This window comes from Merops nubicus, unplaced genomic scaffold (assembly GCF_000691845.1).
Source record: "Merops nubicus isolate BGI_N331 unplaced genomic scaffold, ASM69184v1 scaffold39207, whole genome shotgun sequence".
NCBI lineage: Eukaryota > Metazoa > Chordata > Aves > Coraciiformes > Meropidae > Merops > Merops nubicus.
Window position 1 is genome coordinate 1 of NW_008621605.1, and position 19998 is coordinate 19998.

At 44.2% G+C, this 19998-nt stretch overlaps 1 protein-coding gene across 1 annotated transcript; it reads right to left on the bottom strand.

Annotated features, from left to right (window-relative positions):
* Window positions 1-6: 6 nt before the first annotated feature.
* C8A (complement component 8, alpha polypeptide) lies at window positions 7-19778 on the bottom strand (the record flags this gene model as incomplete). Its single annotated transcript, XM_008944533.1, has 11 exons — window positions 19657-19778; window positions 17415-17511; window positions 15915-16059; window positions 14651-14795; window positions 12965-13154; window positions 11283-11483; window positions 9714-9954; window positions 5593-5721; window positions 4865-5022; window positions 2577-2799; window positions 7-58 (listed from the first exon to the last, which is right to left on the bottom strand). Coding segments are annotated over exons 1-11 (1703 nt in total), but the record flags the coding sequence as incomplete, so codon positions are not given.
* Window positions 19779-19998: the final 220 nt, after the last annotated feature.

Genomic DNA, 19998 nt, shown 5'->3' on the forward strand with positions numbered 1-19998 from the left:
CCCGACTGGCAGGGACCCCACGGCGACCAGCAGCTCCACTGCCCGTCCGTCTGGCCTCCTGGAAAGGCATCAGAAAAAAATGGGAACACAAGGAATGACACGGGTCTGAAGTGCTACGTGGGACCTGGCAGACTGTAGAGGTCTGGTCCCCACTTCCCAAACCTGACCCGAGGGTTATTCCTCATAACCCTGCTCTGGTGGTAACCACCCATGGTGGTGGTTATGGATGCATCTGGTCACAAGGGCTGCATCCAGCTCAGAATGGAATCTGAGGAGACAGATAACAGTGCAATAGCCAAGGGCTAATTTGAGCAATGCACCCATCTAGCCACGGTGCTGGTCAGTGTCCAACTCAAGGCAAATTTGGAAGAAACTAACTCCTCTAGCTGGTATGCAAACGTGACTTGGAGTCAGTCAGCTTACTCCATAGATGCTGGAGAGTCCAGGGCCCACGGAGCTCTCCTGCATGGCAGTGAGCTGCATGCCAGGACCCAATGGTTGGACTTGATGATCTTAATGTCTTTTCCAACCTAAACGATTCTATGATCTCCCCTTGAGTAGGGACACCTCTCAGGGTTACTCCTGGAGGTTGAGATGATCCTTATCTCAATCGATCTATTCAGTAAGTGAATTGGAATAAGCACACTGAAGCTTTGAAATCTTAGCTAGGTGATAGAAAGGATTGATTGTGTAGATGTAATCCTTTAGACATAAACCATTGGCCAAGTCTGGGACTAAATCTGGATCCTGCCATACCTAAACTCCCCTCTGAGAAGGATGGACTCCTGGTCTATCCTAGCCATGCCCGGCACTTGGGCAGCTGTTGAGATCAAGGGGCTCTGAAGCCATGGGAGATGAAGCAGCATCACCTTCTTCAGACACCAATAGCTGTTTCTTTTTCTTCTCTCTGCTCGTTTGAAAGGCTGTAGTTTGGTTTTACTTTCCCAAAGGGCAGCTGACAGCTCTCTGAGCACTAACTTTCCCACCTCTAAGCAAGCCAAAGGGACAAAGGTCCCAAACATCATGGAGGTGCTTTGAAAAGTCTGCCTGTCCCTTTGGAGATGGGTCATTTCAAGGCTTTTTCATCACAGTACAGACTGAGTTGTCAGGAGTGTTTGATACTATGGATTATGGCAGCATTCCTGGATGATGGGAATGCTTGATGGCTGTCATTTACTGTCGGCTTTTATTTACTCAACTGGCCTTCATGCCTGGCTTGGGCACTTTATTAATCCAGACAGCACAAATGGATGTTTGTGCTCTTGGTGCTGGGTAAAAAGCTGTGTTTCCCATCTGCTGAAACCTTGTGCTTTAAAAAAAAAAAACAAAAACCAAAAAACAAAACTCTGTGTGGTCTTAAATGAGTTTTGAAACTAAAAATTTCAAACTACAAATTGCCCATGAGTTGAAGGGTGTCTGGCCCCACTGTTGCTAAAAGTAGAGTGCACAGGGGCTGGCCAGTTCAGTGGGTGGCTTTGTGGCCAGGTCCTGAGCTTTCCAAGCTCCTCATCTAAGGCAGATTCCTTGGATTTTGGGACAACTCGAGGACTCTGGGATTTTTAATGAAACCCACTTTGCAGTCACTGGGCAATACTGAGTTCAGCTTCATAAACCATCTGTCCAGCTGTGCTCTAGCTACTTATCACAGCTTTGATTTTCCAGTGGTGAGATCCTAGTTACAAGCACACAGTTGAAGGCCTGGAGCTCTGCCTGGTGGAACTGCTCTGAAGATGGATTTTTCTGCCAGCTCCATGTGCTGAGATTTAGATTTTTGTGTCATTATGAATCAGAACAAAAATATCTAGAAAGAGCTGTGACTTTTTTTTAAATAAAAGAGCATGTTCCAAGGTTGGCTCTTTTTTTGCCACTCATTTTATTTTTTAGGATGGTGTATAAAGTAATAAAGACAACACAAAAGCCTGTCATTTTGGAAAAGCACATTTTTTTCACCTCCAAAATAGACACTTCCCTCTAGTTAAAATCTTTCCTGGGGTGGGCTAGAATCTGGCAATGTGGCAATTTTTAACTAAACCAGCATTATTGGTGGCACACTGCTTGGAGCACCACTTGCCAGTCACTTAGCCTGACCTTTCCAGCCTGCCTGTCAAGGTTTGTGCTCTCACCTTTGCAGCAGGCATCCCTAATGGGATGCCACAAATGCTTTGGAGAATCACCATCCCAAGAATGTGACGAGCCAGCCAGTGAGGACCAGATGATGGTCTCCTTGTCAGTCATGGGTTGTGTCTGTAGAGCACTGCAGGCAGGCAGAGCCCACCCTTTGGGTGGGCAGCACAAACAGCTTGAGCTTTGCCAGGGTGCTGCCACCACACTCCAGCTCAGCCCTTTGCAACATCTACAGGTCTCCAGCCTTAACCCACACCATCATTTCCACTAGTTCATTCCTAACCATCCCCCAAGTCTCTTGCAGGGCTGCCTAGGGTAGTGTAGCAGCAAAAGTGATATACAGGAGCGAAAGCTCAATCGACGCATAGAAGCAAAGAGCTGTTGGTCAAGCAGGTGAAGGGGAAGACCCTGTCCCTTGGCTGCCTCTCCTCCTCCCCAGCTCTGAGTCTTACCTCGGCGCCTCGTCCGCTCGCAGGCAGGTCCTCCATAGCCTGGCTGGCACTGGCAGAAGCACCCATCTCCCACCAAGACGGGTTCGCCGTTGTTCAGGCAGGGGCCGCAGCGGCAGGCGTTGAACTCCAACAAGTAATCCTCCAAAGCCCGTTTCAGGTGCTGCCATTTGGGTTCCAGGTTGCCCAGGTTGCTTCTGCGGAGGATTTCGTGGATAGGCTGCAGCTGCCAGGGTGGGGATGAAGAGGATGGAGAACGTTTCAACTGAGATGCTACCACGCTGCAGTCAGAGAGCTGTGACATTGCTGGGTAAACTCAGGGCTCAGGAAAAAAACCTCATTTGTCTTCCTCGACAGCTCCATGTCCATCATGCAAATGTAATACCACAGGCCATGGGCCATGGTGAGAAACCACCGTTCCAAAACCTGCCTCATCTTTGAGGTTTGTGTGGGGTTGGCTTTTCTGGACATGCTTTGGATTTTCAGTCTGGATTTGAATGATAAATTAAAACACCGCAGGAAGACCATTTTTTGGATTGATTTCTTAAAACTGTCATGATCTCAGAGTTTCTTGCCTGCTTTTAGCCTTTTTAAACCAAAATGTTTGGATAACAGCTTTGGACAGAGGGTATCATCAAAACTTGGTGCCAACCTAACACTAATGCTGGCCAGATTGTGAACCTTCCAGTAAATGCTGGGCAGGGAGAATTTCACCTTTCTACATTTCACCCTTTGGTGCAGGGAAATAATATTGACCCATCTACAGCTTTAAGACCATAACACGCCCATAGTATTTCCAGTGGCAAAATCCAGTTTCTATTCAGTAAAAATATCCCAGTGGGGGCAACTCAAATTATAACTTGCCCAACTGACTATGGACATCCAATGGAATATTAAAACCAAAAACTCAGGGCTGGTCTGAGGACACACTTTTAGATTTTCCATCCATGTGTCTGCGTGGACACTGCAAGTCCTGGCTGGGAACTGGTGGAAACTGGTCCCAGAGGAGAGCTGGGCATCATCTCATTGCACAAGGTGCACTGAGAGTGATTTGAGGGGAGGATCAGCCAGGCTCTGGGAAGAGCTCTTGGGCAAATTTGCACGACTCTGTTTAACAAACGAGAGGGAGCTGGAGATAAGAGCTACTGAAGTGGACCTGAGTGCTTATCAGCAGCTGTGGTTGCACAGTGACTACTGAGCTCCAGAGCAGCCAACAGAGAGGTCAGCACGTGGTTTACTGGAAAACTGCAATAGGTTTTGCCCAGAACTGATGGGAACTTGTGCAGAAAGGTGAATAACCTGCAGCTGAACTGAAAGTGCTCCGATGTTATTGAGGCTTTCTGCTGCTGGGTGCTGCCCAGGGGGGGTTGCAGAGCTCCCCTGGCCCTGACAATGAGGCAGATAATTCCTGATTCCATTTTCCCTTCTCCCACCCTCTGTCAGAGACGGGAGTGGCTGTGCTTTCAAATGAAGAGGAGAGGGATGGAAGTGGCAGCATGTCCCTGCTGTGACCGAGGGCCTCCCCCCACACCCTGTGACTGCACTCCTGGAGCAGACCAGGATCATAGCATCTCAGGGTAGATGTGGTGCTCCTGACTGCAGCCAAGGAGGTGTGCCCACCTCCTCATGCCTCTGCAGCCCCTGACCCTGGATTATTTGTTTGTAGAGTAGTTCATCTCTCTCCCTTTCTATGGTAAAACAAAAGGGACAAGTAGAGCTTGGCTGATTTTTATGGCACCAGACTCTCCTTTTGGAGCATGGAGAAAGACAAGTCCCACCTGACAAGGCAGCCAGGAGCTCCCTGCTCTAAGAACTCCCAGAAGAACTCACTTAGACCCACCATGGGCTGCAGAGGTTGGGTATAGCCACTGCAGCCATGAGGCAGATGAAAAGCAGGAGGGTCTATACAGAGCCTTTGCTGAGGGGGGCAAGACTCCTTTCCCAGCCCCCTGCAAGTCTGCTGCTTACACAGGAGGGCAGACAGCATCGGGGAGAATAATAGGGATGAATGCAACTGTGGAGAGCCATTCATTGGGAAGCTGCTTGGGGACACATCAGAAACTTAACTGGGCACTAATCCAGCATTAAGCTCCTTGTCTGTCTCCCTGCGGATGCGGTCGGTGGGAGATGTACTCCCCATTGTGAAATGAATAAGAGGTTACCAGATCAGTGGCCCATTACATTTAATCTTGTTCTGTGATGGGTTCACAATAAAAATACGAAATGATCTGCTCGGCTACGCTTTCATTCCTTACAGCAGCAGAGTTTCTTCAACTGCAGAAAAGCCTTACCTCAAAATCAATAACAGCAGGGTTATATTTTAATGACCTTCCCCAGTGACGATAGGTGTTGCCATCCCAACTGTTTAAGAGCCCTCCGCTGTAACTGGTATCTCCACCTTTAATCCGGGCAATAATATCTTCCACAACTGAACTGTTGCTCAGAGCATCTGAAAAGTGGAATTACACCCATATTATTTGTTTACCCTTTCCACACGTACACTAGAAACTCTTTGATGGAGGTGAGATCAAGCGTGCAAGGGGTTCTTGGTGAGTAGCACTGGTGCTGCCTCCTGAAATCGATGGCAGCCCGGCGTTGCCCACTTGATTTCTAGTTAGCACGTGAGCAGTGGATCACACTCTCTGTAGCTGGGTAAGTGCTTCACAAATCTGGGGCTTCCTAGCCTCTCTGAGTCAGTTTTGACTTCTTTAGTCGTTGCCATGTTGCCCTTGTCACCCATGCCCACTTTGTCACGACCCTAGGGACTGCAGCCTTCCAGCCACCTCACTGCCTTTATTTCTAATCCAGGTATTGCTACCTCAATCCCTGCTTTTTCAAGAGCAATCCACACTCCTGGAGACTTGGAACCAAAGTTGCTTTGGTCCCACAACTGGGTCTGAGCCACAGATGGGGATGGCAGCAGGGCTCCCTTCTTCTTCCCCTTCTTTAATCTCCATGCCCAAGTGACTGAAAGAAGTGACAGGAGATGCTTTAGCAGACGTCTGCCCTGCTGTCATACCAGTATTCAGTAATCCTTTCTGTGCACAGTCAGAGGATGTCACAGCTGCTTCCAAATCCAGTACACTCTTGCTAGTTGTAAGGCCAAGTGACCAGGCAATACAGGCACTTATCTCTTCAGCACTGATGTCTGCAAAACAGAAAGGAAACCAGTGAAATCCTAAACTCCTTCTGAGTGGATGTTCATTTTCCTACTTTTTTTTTTTTTTTTTCCTATCAATAAAGAAAATATTCCTTTATTTCCATGTCCTGCTTGCAAAGGTAAAATCTATTCTGGGTGGAGGACAGCCTTTAGTCTTACCATGGAAAAGCCAAAATTTTATTGGGGATTATTGAGCCTATCACATAACGGGTGAATAGGCAGATGTCCTTACTGTAAAAATAGTTTCCTCAGAAACCATTAGAAAGAAAGTAAAATTCTTAACACTAGGTTTCAGACATATATTTCCTTTTTTGGTCTATTTAGAAAGAAAACATTTTGTTTGTTTGTTTGTTTGTTTCACAGACTAACTGCTAACCAGGGCAAAGCTGAGAACAGCAGCTGAAATCAATAGGTCCTCACTAATTTTCCTAAACTCCGGGTCTGACTCATGTGTTAGCAGTTTAAGTAGCATCTTAAGTAGCATCTTCTAAAAGGTCTGTTTGCTCTGAGCTGCTAAAGCTGCTGGTTGTGGGGCTGCTGCTGCCAGCACTGCCACATACATCATGAAAATATGTAACTGAAGAGCCATGAAGCGACTGCAGAGGGGAGAAGGGAACTAATGAGGTGGTTTCACCAAGGTAAGCCATGTGCATATTTCATACAGCTTGGTTTTATGTGCACACTTCTGTGTACTGCAAATATAATGCTGTCTTCTTTAATAGTTAAGAAAAATCCATTGATTTTAATAAATACAGGTATTGTAAGTAATAGGTAACTTTTATATTGCTCTTTTTGTCAGAGGATCTTAAAGTGTTAGACAAAGCAGCCTGGTGACCAATGCTACAGTATTGACAGGGAGGCACAGAGGTCAGTGGGATTTATGCATTGTGGCTTAATGGTCTGAAGATTGAGCCTCCAGCCCAGAGCATTGTCTCCTGAGTTGCCTCACCCCAGCACCAGGGAGCAGCATCACGTCTTGCTTGTGTTTAAAACGCTGGTGAAATGCCCCCAGCTCTGGGTTTCCTCCCTTCTGCACACCCTGCAGGAGATGCTCACTGGAGCTGCGTGGGGCATGGATCTGCTCGTTGGCTTGGTGGGTCCCAACTGGCAGGGGTGCTCTGCAAATGGGCTGCGAGTCCTGGATTCAAACTGTTGGGAGCTGAAGCATGCTCAAGAATTGGGGGGGGGGAATTACATTCCATTGCAAAACTGGGCCCCTGAGGAAGATTAAATGTGTAGCACTCAATTACTTGTACTAAACAGTTCAACAGTTGTAAACACAGTGGGTAAAGTTCATTCACCCAAAGCACCACGAGTGATTGCTTATCTTGGTGTTGGAGTGCCATAAAATTAAACTTGAGGAACACCCTGATTAATTGATTTGCTGTGGTTCTCGTTGAGTAATTATGTTCAGCAAAGGTCTGTCAATACAATTCGTTATTGGCCGCAGCGAGATCCGCTCCTGATAAATGAAAAGTGGTTATCATTGCAAAAGGGTGGTCGTAGAAAATATTGGCAGTTGAGGGGGGAGCCTTGATAGTTGCTTTATATGATATAATTTGCGATAGTTAAATGTGCTTGAATGATAAGATTTACTGCTGCATTTTGAATTAATCAGAGTATATGAAGACTCTTTCTAATTTACCCTGTGCATAATGTTTCTCCCATAAATGTTCTTGTAATGTGTGAGCACATTATACTGTTTTCTGCTAAATAATAGAACCATAACAATCTATTTTAAAAACAAGTAATGAAAAATATTGATGGCAGAACAGCCAGGGACCTAAGTTCTGATTTTATATATTTATTTCCCTCATGACCACATCCATACGAGCCCTCGCAGCCTGACAGCTAGAAATGGGTCTGGCAGCAAAACTGCAGTCCTAAACTCTGCACTGGGGAGCTGTGGTTTATTCCTGGGTATCTAAGCCCAGAAGGTGGCCTCATTTTCAAAATTGAGGTTTCCTATATGCTTAAAGTCCAGCTCATGCCAATGCTTAGCAACCTAGATGTTCAGTGACCATCCAAGCTGTTTCTCATTTAGGGAGGACTCAGCCTAGATATCTTTTTCCTGGCCATGTTCTTTAGTCATTGCTCTATAAAAAAGGGAGTGTTTTCTCTTTCAGAGTGTTTGACATGTTCCTCATGGACTAGGTGGGCTCTCAGGATGCAGGGGTTGATCTAAAGCAGGTGTCATGCCTTGTGGGGACTTGGCAGTACGCCTCCAGGCATCTGCAGAGCTTCAAACTCATCTTATGAAGCTCTAATTTTAAGATTTGAGCACTTACACCCTGATCCTGACTTCCACAGGGAAAGCAGATAATTGCCTTGCAAACACAGCCTTCAAGCATGGCTGTGATTGCCATTAGAAAAATCAGGGGTGGGGGGTTACAAAATGCTTTTAGATAGTGGCATATCAGCCACTGCATGTGGATCCTTCTGGCTCTGTCAGATGATGTAGAGCACTGTTGGTTTGGTAAATGGGGGCTTTCTACCAGAGTCTGGGTTAGATTAAAATTACAGAAGCATGCTACATTAGAATAAAAATCTAACTGGTGCACACTTTTGTCTTTTGCTGAACTTGAGCACCCTCCTTTCCTAAGATAAGGCAACTTTTCACAGTAAATCTCCTCCTTATATACAGAGCAAGCACAAGATAAAGCAAAATAATAGCCTCCCTCCACATGGTCTTGACTCATTCTTCCTCTGAAACTGGCAGCCTGCTTCCTGAAGACACATTTGCCAAGATCTTGTTCACTTCTAGATCCCTAACTCTTCAAAGTAAATAAAGGATTTGAAGAGGCACAATGTTTCCAAACCTTAGTAGCTCAGGCACTTGATGGAAATTCTCTCAGTTGGTAATCTCTTGTGGAAAAATTGACATGGTTAACACTCAATAGGGAGTACAAAGTTATCTTAGTGCTGAGGTACCAAACCATTTCAGACCAGAGGTAGAATTTGGGGCAGAACTGTGGAAATTAATGGAATTACAGCAATTTGCACCCGTTGTCCAAGCTCACACTTTTTTTCTGCATGGATGTCCAGCTTGGAGCTACAAAGGCAGCATTACCCTCAGCAGAGTGGAGTGATGGCCCTTAGGGGAAGTGAGATCTGTTGTATTGTTGACACCTTTGCAAAAGCTGACAATCCAGTCAGTGTACTAAAGTACCATATTATAATTCTGCATGTTTGTTTTTGAATAGGAAAATTGTCATTCTTTGGCTTGCCAGTAATAGCTATTCTTGCTCTTGACATCTGCAGTGAATATTTCATGTAGCTGAAATTTAGAGGTATGGGTGTCCAGCCTCATACACTCTAATTTGTTGAGAACTGGAGCTAACAGAGGTTAGTCTTCAGATATGACAGCAGCCAGAGTGAAATGGCAGAGATATTGCCAAGCACGACGCATTATTTCCATCTACAGAAGATAGAAGTCCTCACTATTAGGAGGCTAACCCATGAGTGGGCTATCTCTCTTTACTCTGGATGAGCTTGCAGTCCTGGAGCATTCATGAGAATGGCCAGAACAAGGACTGCAAGAAATAGGAAAAATTCCAGAGAAGTCTAGCAAGTGACACTGAAAGAAAGAGAGAATAAGATGCTCAGGTTCTTTCATAAACTACTAAAGTGTCACTGAAATTTGTCTGAAATGAGATTAGGAAGCACCTTTTGTGAAATTTAAGCTTATCCCCTGCTATGTGGCTGGTAGTACATCCATCTTGTGAACAACATGCAGATATCCCTACCTAGCCCACCCACACTGGGTTTCTGGGCTTGTGATGAGTATATATGTCTATCATGTCATGGGGCATGCCAGCAAGCTCACCAAAGAGCTGCCTACCCCCCCAAAGCCCAGGGAGATGATGGCTGTGGGGAGCAGCCAGAGACAGAAGAATTATTCTGGTGGACTGGACCCAGGTTGGAAATGCTTCCTTTAGAGCAGAAAGTTATAAACAGAGAATATCTTGTCATTTTCTAACCTTTTTTTCTCATTTCCTCCTTGTTAAGGACAACGATGTACTCAAAGATGCCTCCCATCGTGCCAGATGTCATGAAATGGGTGCCGTAGTCGTTGATGAATTTGGCATACATGCCATAGTTGTAGGTGTCTGGGAGCTCCTGCAGGGAGAGCAGCATGTCTTCATCCAAAACAATGTTGTCCCTTCTCATCTTGAAATGGGCAGTTTGCACCTTTGTCACACTTCTAGTGAATGAAAGCCCCTACAGGTAAAGAGAAGAGATGCCACTCAGTTTCCTTTTTTTTTTTTTTTTTAATTTTTTTTTCATTTCTAGTGTTTAGGCTCACAGAGTCTGAGTCTCTGACTGTTGGTGTATATTGAAGGCATGAAAACAAGCCCAGGTTTAAATGAAATCCATGGGAACTTTTTAGAGCATCTCTTTCTTCTCTGCTGTATGAGGTGAAGGACAAAGCTATGGACTTGGAAAAAAAACCCCAAAGCTATGGGGTTTTTTTTATTGATGTGGGTGCTCAGAATGAGGCCCCAGGTGATTCCCTTCCATATTCTGTTGCTGCTATTTCTTTTTTCTGGTTTCCTTTCCATCCTGTATATTCTACTTGGGTGTTTTTCACAGCCTTGACCAGTGATGCAGGACAAGGGCTCAAGGAAAGCCCAGCCCAGGCTGGAGCAGGGGGTACCATGGCCAGGGAGGTGCTGACAGGGGTAGGATTTCCTGAATATACCACCAGACCCACGACTCCCCTTCTAGATAATCCATTGCCTCAGGCAAGACTCCAGTACAACCTTTAAAATGATTCCTTCAATAACTGATCATCATTTAGCTGCAAACATCATGTGAGCCTAGACGAGGGCGCAGTAAATATTATAATGGTGCCCATTTCAAACAGCTTTTAAGGGCGTTTTAACTCAGAACACCATCAAAGTAATTCTTCTTTATTGTTTTCTGTCAGCAGCCACAAGAGAAGTGGAGAATGGGGCACAGTAAATGTGGGAAATACCAGCACTCGTGTTATTATATTGGAAAGAGGTCACAGCTAGTCCATGATGTAAACACGTGGAGAGAAATACAGCCTATTACAGGGTACTCTTTTATTTTTCTTAGTGTGATGATTTTTTTTTAACCTCCCACAAAAAAATAGCCTATTTCCCCATCATAAAGCAGCTTGCATTCATTTGGACAAGATATATTTGCTACCAGAGATCATTTCCTAAGGACAACGGTTTTGATCGACATCTTGATAGTTCCTCCCCCCCCCGTCATCACTTTTAAGCATTTTTTTAATTTATGTGCTTAACTTAACCATGAAACAGGATGGGGGGAGATAACATGTGTTGTGATACTTCCTAATTCAATTTTATTCCCACTCCCTGTTTGCTGAAACGTAATAAGAACAACAAACAGGATTACTAACGATCATACAGCTGCAATTACATGAACAAATTAAGGTACAATTACTATGTGCTAAAAAATGCAATTGAGAGAATAAAGTGACATAAGTTATAGCCAGACCATGCGGTGCACAGATGACATGAGTGGTGCACATGCATCACTGATATTTTTTTCTTTACCTTTTCAGTGTATTGTGTGAAATTCTTCAGGGATCCTTTGCCACCTGATAAAGTGAAGCCCAAGTTTAATTGGGAAATCGATTTGCTAAACCCAATTCCAATGGTAATGCCTTTTGTTATGGATTTATCGCTTTTAAGGGCATCGAGCAGATCCTTTGAATCATCATAAAACTCAAAATTGAATCCAGAATCGGCATGAGCCTAAAGTAAAAAGAGCAGACATTAATTTTTCAGGTACTTCCCTTCCTTTTTAATCTGAATTTCTTTAGGGAGCTGATGGTGCCTCTGTTGAAGCCCATGATCCTCCTGACAGTACCAACATCGACTTCAGTGAATGTGGAATAAAGAATTAAGTCACGTGCCATTTCATTAGGAAAGATGTGAGAAATGGGGCTAAAGCCAAGTGTTTTGCCTCATCCATCTCCAGGCAGGGGAAAGGTTTGTGTTTAGCCTCTCAAAGCAGTACCATTACAGCCAGAGCTGGTAGTGGTACCTATTGAGCTAGCTTGACACTTCCCATTATAAAACCTTCCTTCCAGTTCTTTATGGCTCTGCCAAATCCTGATGATTTGGGCTGTTTTTTCTCTCCAGCCTGATTCTGGATGAACTTATTTAGGAAAAAAACTCAACAGCTATGATCCAGCCACTTGCAATGGCAACACTAGAAAGCAAACATTGTTCTGTCTGTGTTTTAGAGAAGTGACCTTTCCCTTGACAGCTCACTTTGCTGGCATGTAGAATTGAGCAGCCTTGCAGGATCTGGGCTAGGCCAGTTGCCATCTCTATAAAAAGCCAGCTAAATTACCAACACTGAAAAAAAAATGTCACATCATTGTGAGTGACTTCCTAGAACCCAGCAGGTAGAAACTCCCAAGTCAAGATGTGTATGGGGCATGCTCAAGGTGTCCCTCAGCACCTAACCATGGTGCAGATGTCTTTCCACTGCTAACAGTGCTAAGGGCAAGAAGGAAACCTGGTCCCTGTGGTGAGTCTTTCTGTTTTCAAATTGGGGACTAAGGGGCACAGGGGACTTTGCCTGCTGGAAGGCTGTGAAAGCCATTTGTGTTGAGCCTGTGGCCCTAATATTCCCCTGGAATGATGTGTTTCCATTCATTTGTCAAAAAGAATGATAAATGTTTAACAGTGTGGCCAAGGCATCCCCTTACAATGTGGGAGACCCAGGCTGAATCCTTCCTCTACTTAGTTCAATCTCCAACATCAGATGTGACCCTGTAGAGTACAGGCATTGTGATACCTGGTGGTGACCTTCAGGATCTCTGTCCCTCTCAGAATGTGGATTTATCCCCCTTGCAGCAATGCATGCCATAGACTTAAAATGCTTTCAGAGCTTAAACAGGTAGCATTGTTCCAGTTTTACACGCAGCTGACCTCATCCCTAGCAAGTGGCTTGTGCAAACTCTACAGTTCATTAATAGCAGAGTTTAGAGAAAACATTCCTCTTGGCCCTGGCTAGGCCAGGGTAAGCAGTGGTGATAAAACAGTTTAGTTCCTTGGTGGGCCATAAAAGAGCATTTATATTTATATGCCTGTTATCTTGGGGACAGCTGGACAAAGATACTTCAAAAGACAACCTGCAGCAAATGATGTACCTGACATCTCTGTAGGAAATTTGGCTTTTATTGGGGAAAACATGACTAAATTGGACCAGCTGAAGTACTTACTAAGAACTGGTATATGTGAAAGTTGTAAGGTTTGCGGAAATACTTCTCATCATCTCCATAGTACAGATGTTCACACGCAGCATCGTACTTCAGCTCCCGCCACTCTCCATTGTAGACAGACTCACAGTGGCCTCCAAAAAAGTTAGGATCATATACGTACTGGGTCCCTTCCTGTGTTAGGATATTGTATCTTGGGAAGAAGTAGTAAAGTTATCCATAGCTCCTATTTTACTTCCCCAACAATCTCTGTCACTGTTTCTGTTCTCCTGACACATCCTCGGGTCTCTAGCACCTAAAATCTAAGGGTTGGCTTGATCTCCTTGCTATCTCCTTCCCAATGCTAACATGAGATATTTTAGTATCAAGATGTTGGTTTGGACTCGGGTGCTGGAAATGGAAGAAACCAGTTAAGTTGTCCAGTCCAATCCCAGCCCAGCAAGTGCAGATATGAGAGTCCCAAAGTCCTGGAATTCCTCCAGGTCCCCTGTGAGCCTGATGGATCTCACTGTCACAAAACATTTTCTGGCATGCCCTGTAATTGTTTTCTGTCTTAATTTCAACTCCTTCCTTTTAATAATGGTGCCATTTCTTGGGGGAGTTAAGGCTCTTCCTAGACTTGCAGTTTGCTTGTGCTTTGCCAAGTCTCTCACTTATTATTATTTCCTTATACCTCTTTCTTCCTGCTCTCCAGCCATCACAGCTGCTGCCTTCTGAAATCCTGCCCATTCCCTACTATCCCCTGTAATTCCATGGCCCAAAATGAAATCATTATTCAAACTAGACAACAGGGAATCATCTTTAAGACTAAAATAGTAAATGCTATTGTTTTTGTGTGTTCTGCAGGAAAAACACAAGAGAGTGGTATCAAACGTGGTGCTTGATGAAAATGAATTTAGGTCTTGAAAAACTTTTGATGGACTTTCCCAGGCCAGAGAGCCATTTATCTTGTGGACTCCAGGGCGTGCTGGATCAGATGATAGGAAAGCTATCTAATGGCTGGTTACATTCTCACACTGTGGAACTAAGCAGTATTTTGGTTAAAACACAACATTTTAAAAAAGAATGTCACAATTCTTTTTTAAAGGCTAATTCGCCTTTAGATTTGTTCTGGGTTCCTCTTTTCTGTGTATTACCCAACCAAAATTTGAAACTGAACACAGTAAAACTTTTTCATGGATAGGTGTATTTACCCTGCATAGATCTGTGTGGAGCTCAGGCTCTCTGCCTTGAATCTCTGCTTACTTTGGACTGTAAAGTCCCAAATCCTGAAGTCAAATTTTCTTTGGGAGGAACGCCACCAGGATGCTGCATCTCCTGTCTGCTATTTACTTTAATGTATTATTTTCTTCAACAGGAGAAGCTTTTAAGATAACTGGACTGAGAACTGGGATAGAGCTTTTCATGAGTATTAAAAGGACACTCTGAAGTGTCTCTGTACCAAAGCACAGAGTGGCTGAGAGAAACTGAGGTCAGAGTAAATTTGAGACAGAATTTGAATTAAAAGCTGGGATGAACCCTCCTGCCTTCCTCATTGCTACCCACAGTCCAGTGGGACAGTATCTCTCCATTGGGGTTTGTAAAGCACCCTATCAATTCATGAAGTACTGCTGTTACTAAAGAAGGACTATATAAAACACTTAACCCTGCTTTCATTGTGAGAGTAGATGCTATTGATTAATTACTCACCCTTGGGCTGCTTTTTCAGCCCCGGGGATTGGGAGCAGATGTTCACAAGGGCTTTCAATATCTTCCTCCTCGCAGTTCTCCTCATCAGACCCATCTCTGCAGTCTAGTTCTCCGTTGCACACAAGATGCTGTTTAATACAGCGACCTAAAATGCACAGGGAATTGCTTATCTGACCTCCAGAAAAACCTTTTTGGCAGCTTGCACTTGGTTGTGCTGTTTTCCACCCATATCTCAGGGCCACAAGAAGTCATGCTGGGTGTCAAACACACCATCCTCCCATCAGATGGAAGAGTTCCTGGCTGCTTGCAGGGAGATTTTCCGTTGCAACCTGGAGTGAGTATAGCTCACAATCCAAGCTGGCTAATCCTTTGGGCTCCCATGGGATGGGAATCAAGTAGAGGTCTCCTCACTGCCCTGATTTTATTATCTACAACCATGCTTTTGGAAGGGAGCTACAGGAAGCAATAGCTTCTCCACTTGGCTTAGGCGACTCAGCTCTGTCTAGTTAAAGTGCAGTTTTGCCTCTTCCTGTTGCAGGAGGTATTTGGGGAGTTTATTGCAATAATTATAGTTCAAGAATGGATATTTGCAGGAAGGGCAACTTCAAAGTGCTTTCCCTTCTGGGGGTGAGGAGGGAGCATTGATGTAACATTCATGGCAGGAGGGGACCAGTACTGCTGCACTTAGCTCCATGGAGTGATGATGATCTGACCCAACTGATGAGCTGGTCCCAGAGCTGGTGCCTATTTCTAAATTTCAATAGGATTTTTCCTTAAACACTCAAGATGGCAGTTTGAGCCATTGGTGTAAAAACAAAATCTGTCAAGACTAGTCAAACTCGCAGAGAACAGACGTATTATATCCCAATCCTCAGAGCTGGAGATGGCTAAAAATAAATAAATCACCCCAACAGATTGCTAGTTGGATTAATGATTGAACTGTCTTTTGCAGGGGGAGAAAGTGGTGTGTTGTAGGAGCCCACAGAGGGGAGCGTGAGTGTGCATGCAGCAGTTGGAGCAGAATATTTCTACTCTTTTTGTTCCACTGAAAAATTAACCTTTTCTGTGTCACACAGCCTTGCTTATAACCAAATCTAAGCCTAACTGGGGGAAATTCTAAAAAAGTGAGGGGGAAAAAAAAATGGGGAAATTTCCTGCTTTTTCTTGCCCCAGTTGCCCATCCTCCTGGTTGGGATTATCACCTCGGGTCTGTCCACTCGGGACCAAAACCTCTTTAGTGGGACTTTGTGCCTGGTTCACTCACCTGTTTCCTGGCAGAGAAAGTCCTTCCCACAGCCAGGGGGCCCGCTGCACGTCGTCTCAGCATGGCAAGCTTGCACATCCCAGAGGTGCCCCGGGCACGGCCGCCCTGCCAGCCCCGCCGGCTGCACCAGCCTCCGGAACCGGTGCTGAACCCCACAGAGACAGAAACCACCCACTGAACTTGGATCATGGGATCGGTCATGGGGTGGCCTAGGTTGGAAAGGACCCTAGAAATCATCTCATCCAACCTCCCTGCCATGGCAGGGATGCCTCTCAACTAGACCAATTTGCTCATCCAACCCGGCCTTGAACACCCCCAGCCTCTCTGGGCAATCTAGTCCAGAGTCTCACCACCCTCGTACTGAAGAACTTCTTCCTAAGATCTAATCTAAACCTGCTCTCCTTCAGTTTAAAGCCATTTCCCCTTGTCCTGTTGCTGCACACTGTTGTGAAAAGTCCCTCCCAGCCTTCCTGTGGGTTCCCTTCAGGGACTGGAAGGCAGTTAGAAGGTCCCTTCGGAGTCTTATCTTCTCCAGGCTGAGCAGTCCCAGTGCCCTCATGCTATCCTCATAGCAGAGATGCTCCAGCCCCTGGTTCAACTCTGTGGTTTCCTTTGGACTCATTCCAACAGATCTATGTCCCTTTTATGGTGGGGACACCAGAACTGGATGCAGTATTTGAGGTGGGGTCTCACAAGAGCAGAGTAAAGGGGGTGTCAGCAGAGAGGTGGGAGCTCAGTAAATTCACTTGAAGTTCATACATGTGACTTTAGCAGAGGGCTGGAATGACTACTTTTTAAAAAATTTCTTCCCTATTTTATATCTTGGAGCTTTTCCAGTTGCACATGCTTTGTCTTGGAATCTAACAGGCTCAGATGGACACAGACACTAATTACAACACTGATCCTGCAACATTTCTGATGGATTATTAATGAGAATTGCTGCTCTTTAAACTAGGAAGGAAAAAAAAAAGAAAAAAGGGGAAAGACAGAAGAATCAATTCATTTACTGATTATAAGCAAAGGAACAAAAAAAAAAAGTGATATAAATTTGGTAGAAAGAATAATTATGCCAGGTATTTGCAAATAAATTATTGAATTATGAAATTGTGAAACGATGTAAAAAATTGAGAACAGGAGCACATGAATGAGGACAGCTTCTAACATATTTTCACTAGAATATTTCCATTAGGAATCAGGGGTTACTTAATTAAATGAGGGATAGAAAAGGAAGCAAGTCTTGGGCAAATATTTTGGCCTGATTCTTCCACCATTTGCCTCCATTTTGCATTTTGCTGTTCTGCTGCCTTAAAGGAATTTATTCCCCAGTTTACACCAGGGTACGTAAGAGCCTCTCTAGTCGAGGAGCTTCTCCATCATATTTGGATGAGTTTACTGGATGCTTCAGAATGATGAATATGTATAATATACATAATTAATATGTGTACGTCCTCATCACAGACACATCTGAAGATAAATGAATACATTACAGAGGAGTCTTACTTTTTTCTCTTGGCAAGGAAAGCAATCTGTCCATTCTGACCATTGGCTCAGCTGGCAGTCAACAGGGGCTGGAGAATTAACATCTCTGCTGCTCCTCCTAAGTAGGGGAAGAGATAGCTGTCTGAGGTCTTTGAAGTTGTGTTTTAAGGAAGGCTGGAGGCTAGCACGGGGGAAGTTATCTTTGTGTGTGTGTTTTCCCACCAGGAAGATCTATTTTGTAGGAAAGGGGAAACGTCCCTTAGTAGGGGTGGCTGTACTACTTAAGATGCCCTATCCAAGTGTTTCATCATCAGAGCTGGGCAGGGACAGCAGGTGCAGGACCTGAGGATTTTGTTTTGGATTTCCTGCTCTCTCAAGAGAGATTTGAGATCAAGAATTTGATCTCATTTTTTTCCAATAGTTAGATTGCAATAAAATATACGTACCTTATATGTATAAGGCAAAACACTGAGCGAACAGGTGGGATGTTGAGGAGAGACAGGTTTTAAGAAAAGGCTTCTTTTTTGGCTTTCTTCTCAGAAGCACATCACAAAGTCCAGGAGCAGTGATGTTTATCACCTTGAGCCTGTTCTGAAATCTATCGATTTCACTGGGTTTTTTTTTTTTTTTACACTGTTGTGAACTCATGGTAGGTATTTTTCCAGACAAATAGGAAATCAGGGTCTGATTCCCATGAGCTTTGTGGAGCTCTGGGAAAGGCTGCACCAACAGCTCTGAGAAGGCAAGGCACAAAGCCATGCTGACTATGGCAATCTGCTGGTTGACCCTTTCTAAAAGGAAATGAATACATTCTGAGACAAGGGAAAAAAATAAAGGAAGAAGCATAAAAGCAGAAAATGACACAGGTACTGTATCCCAATGGCTCTTGGATCAGACTCTCTGTGCATACAGTGAATATCTTTATACAACAGTAAGAAAATTCTCCTCCTGTCTCCCAGCCCAGTCATTATGATCTCTATTTCTGTCCCTACTCCTCCAATCTTTATTTGTGTACTGTGTTTCTTTGTCTTGAGGAGCAATCTGTGGTGTGTCACTACAACTCTGTGTTTACCACAGCCTTCGAAGAGTTTTGAGGGTTTATTCTGAGCCAAAATATTATTATTTTGGTGATTAACTAATGAGCAGTCTGTTTTACTTATGAGACTGCAGTCCAAAGAGAAATATTGATAATTAGTAGAGGTATGGAGCACATTGGGGATTCATCAGAGGCTGTAGAAGAGAGACTTACTAAATGAAAGCCACAACAGCTCAGCAAGGGAGCCTGTGGATGCAGATCAGTGTGTGAGATAAAAACCCACCGTGCCCCCAGGAAAACAACAGGGGCCTGCAGACAAACATGGAGCTGGAGGGCTCACATCTATTGATGCCTTTTTGCTCTGACAGGAGGATTCGTGGGCTGTATGCTTCACCACTTCACAAAGCACTTAATTGGCTCACCTTGGATTGGATTTTACATTTACCTCTTCATTATTCTGCCTTGTTTGATAAGTTCATCAAACATCAAAAATCTCATCTTTGTTCATTTTCAAAAAGGATTATCAGAATAAGCCTTCATAATTAAGTGTATCACTACTACTTTTTTTTCCCCCTTCTGCCTTCTCCTTGTCTCCATGTTCCAATTATCACTGATACCTTTTTTTGATCCTTCTAAATCATATTTGCCTTTAGAACAAGCCTGAAATTAATGGCTGTAGAAAAAAATGCAATCTTTTCCCTATTCTGATACTATGGCTTTAGAAAAAACAAAAAGTAACTTGTTTATTCCCTTCCTTCAAAGCCTAAATGACACTCATATAGGTTAATAATATTGTTCAGAGAAAAAAAAAAAAACGAGGAGGATCTGGCTTGGACTGAAAATTGGGTTATTCCCGTGCACTTGTTAACTTCACATTGTCAAATGTAACATAATCATAACAAAAAAGAATGTGAAAAATATTCACTTGTAAATCCTGCTGTGTGGGGAATTCATTTGAAGTGCCAAAACCTGGTACAATACTTTTGGTAAAGTAGTTTAAGAAGGCTTAATAGTCATGTGTAAAAGAACCACCATTGTGCAAACAGTTTATAGAAGAAGGAATTGTGATGCCGAGCTTGGGCTTTGGACAACTGCCAATATCTTTTTTTCCTGGTAGCTCTTTAGAGAGACCACGGTGTGCACATGTCTCAAGTCAGGACAAAACTGATGGGCTGACAGGCTTGCCTGGGATTTCTATATGTAAAGTTGGGAGGGGAGTGGACTTACCTCTGGGAAGGCAACGCCTCGAGCTCCCTGTGTGCTGTAGTCGTGGCCTGATATTCCACCAAAGCCAGCAAGAATATAGACAAAATCAAAGGAGAAAGCAACTGACTCAGGCTCCACCACATTGCTTTTCCATAGGTAAATGTTTGCTACAGATGAGCTGCACACAAAAGCTTTAGGCTTCAGGATGCTGTGCTACAAGAAGCACGGAGCCCACCAGGCTCCAAAACACCACAGTAAATCATTGACAACAGCACAGATCAAATCACAGAGAATGAGGACACATCCCGGAGGCCTTTGCACTTTTGGAAACAGATTCCCAGTTTTCTGGCAAGGGAATATATT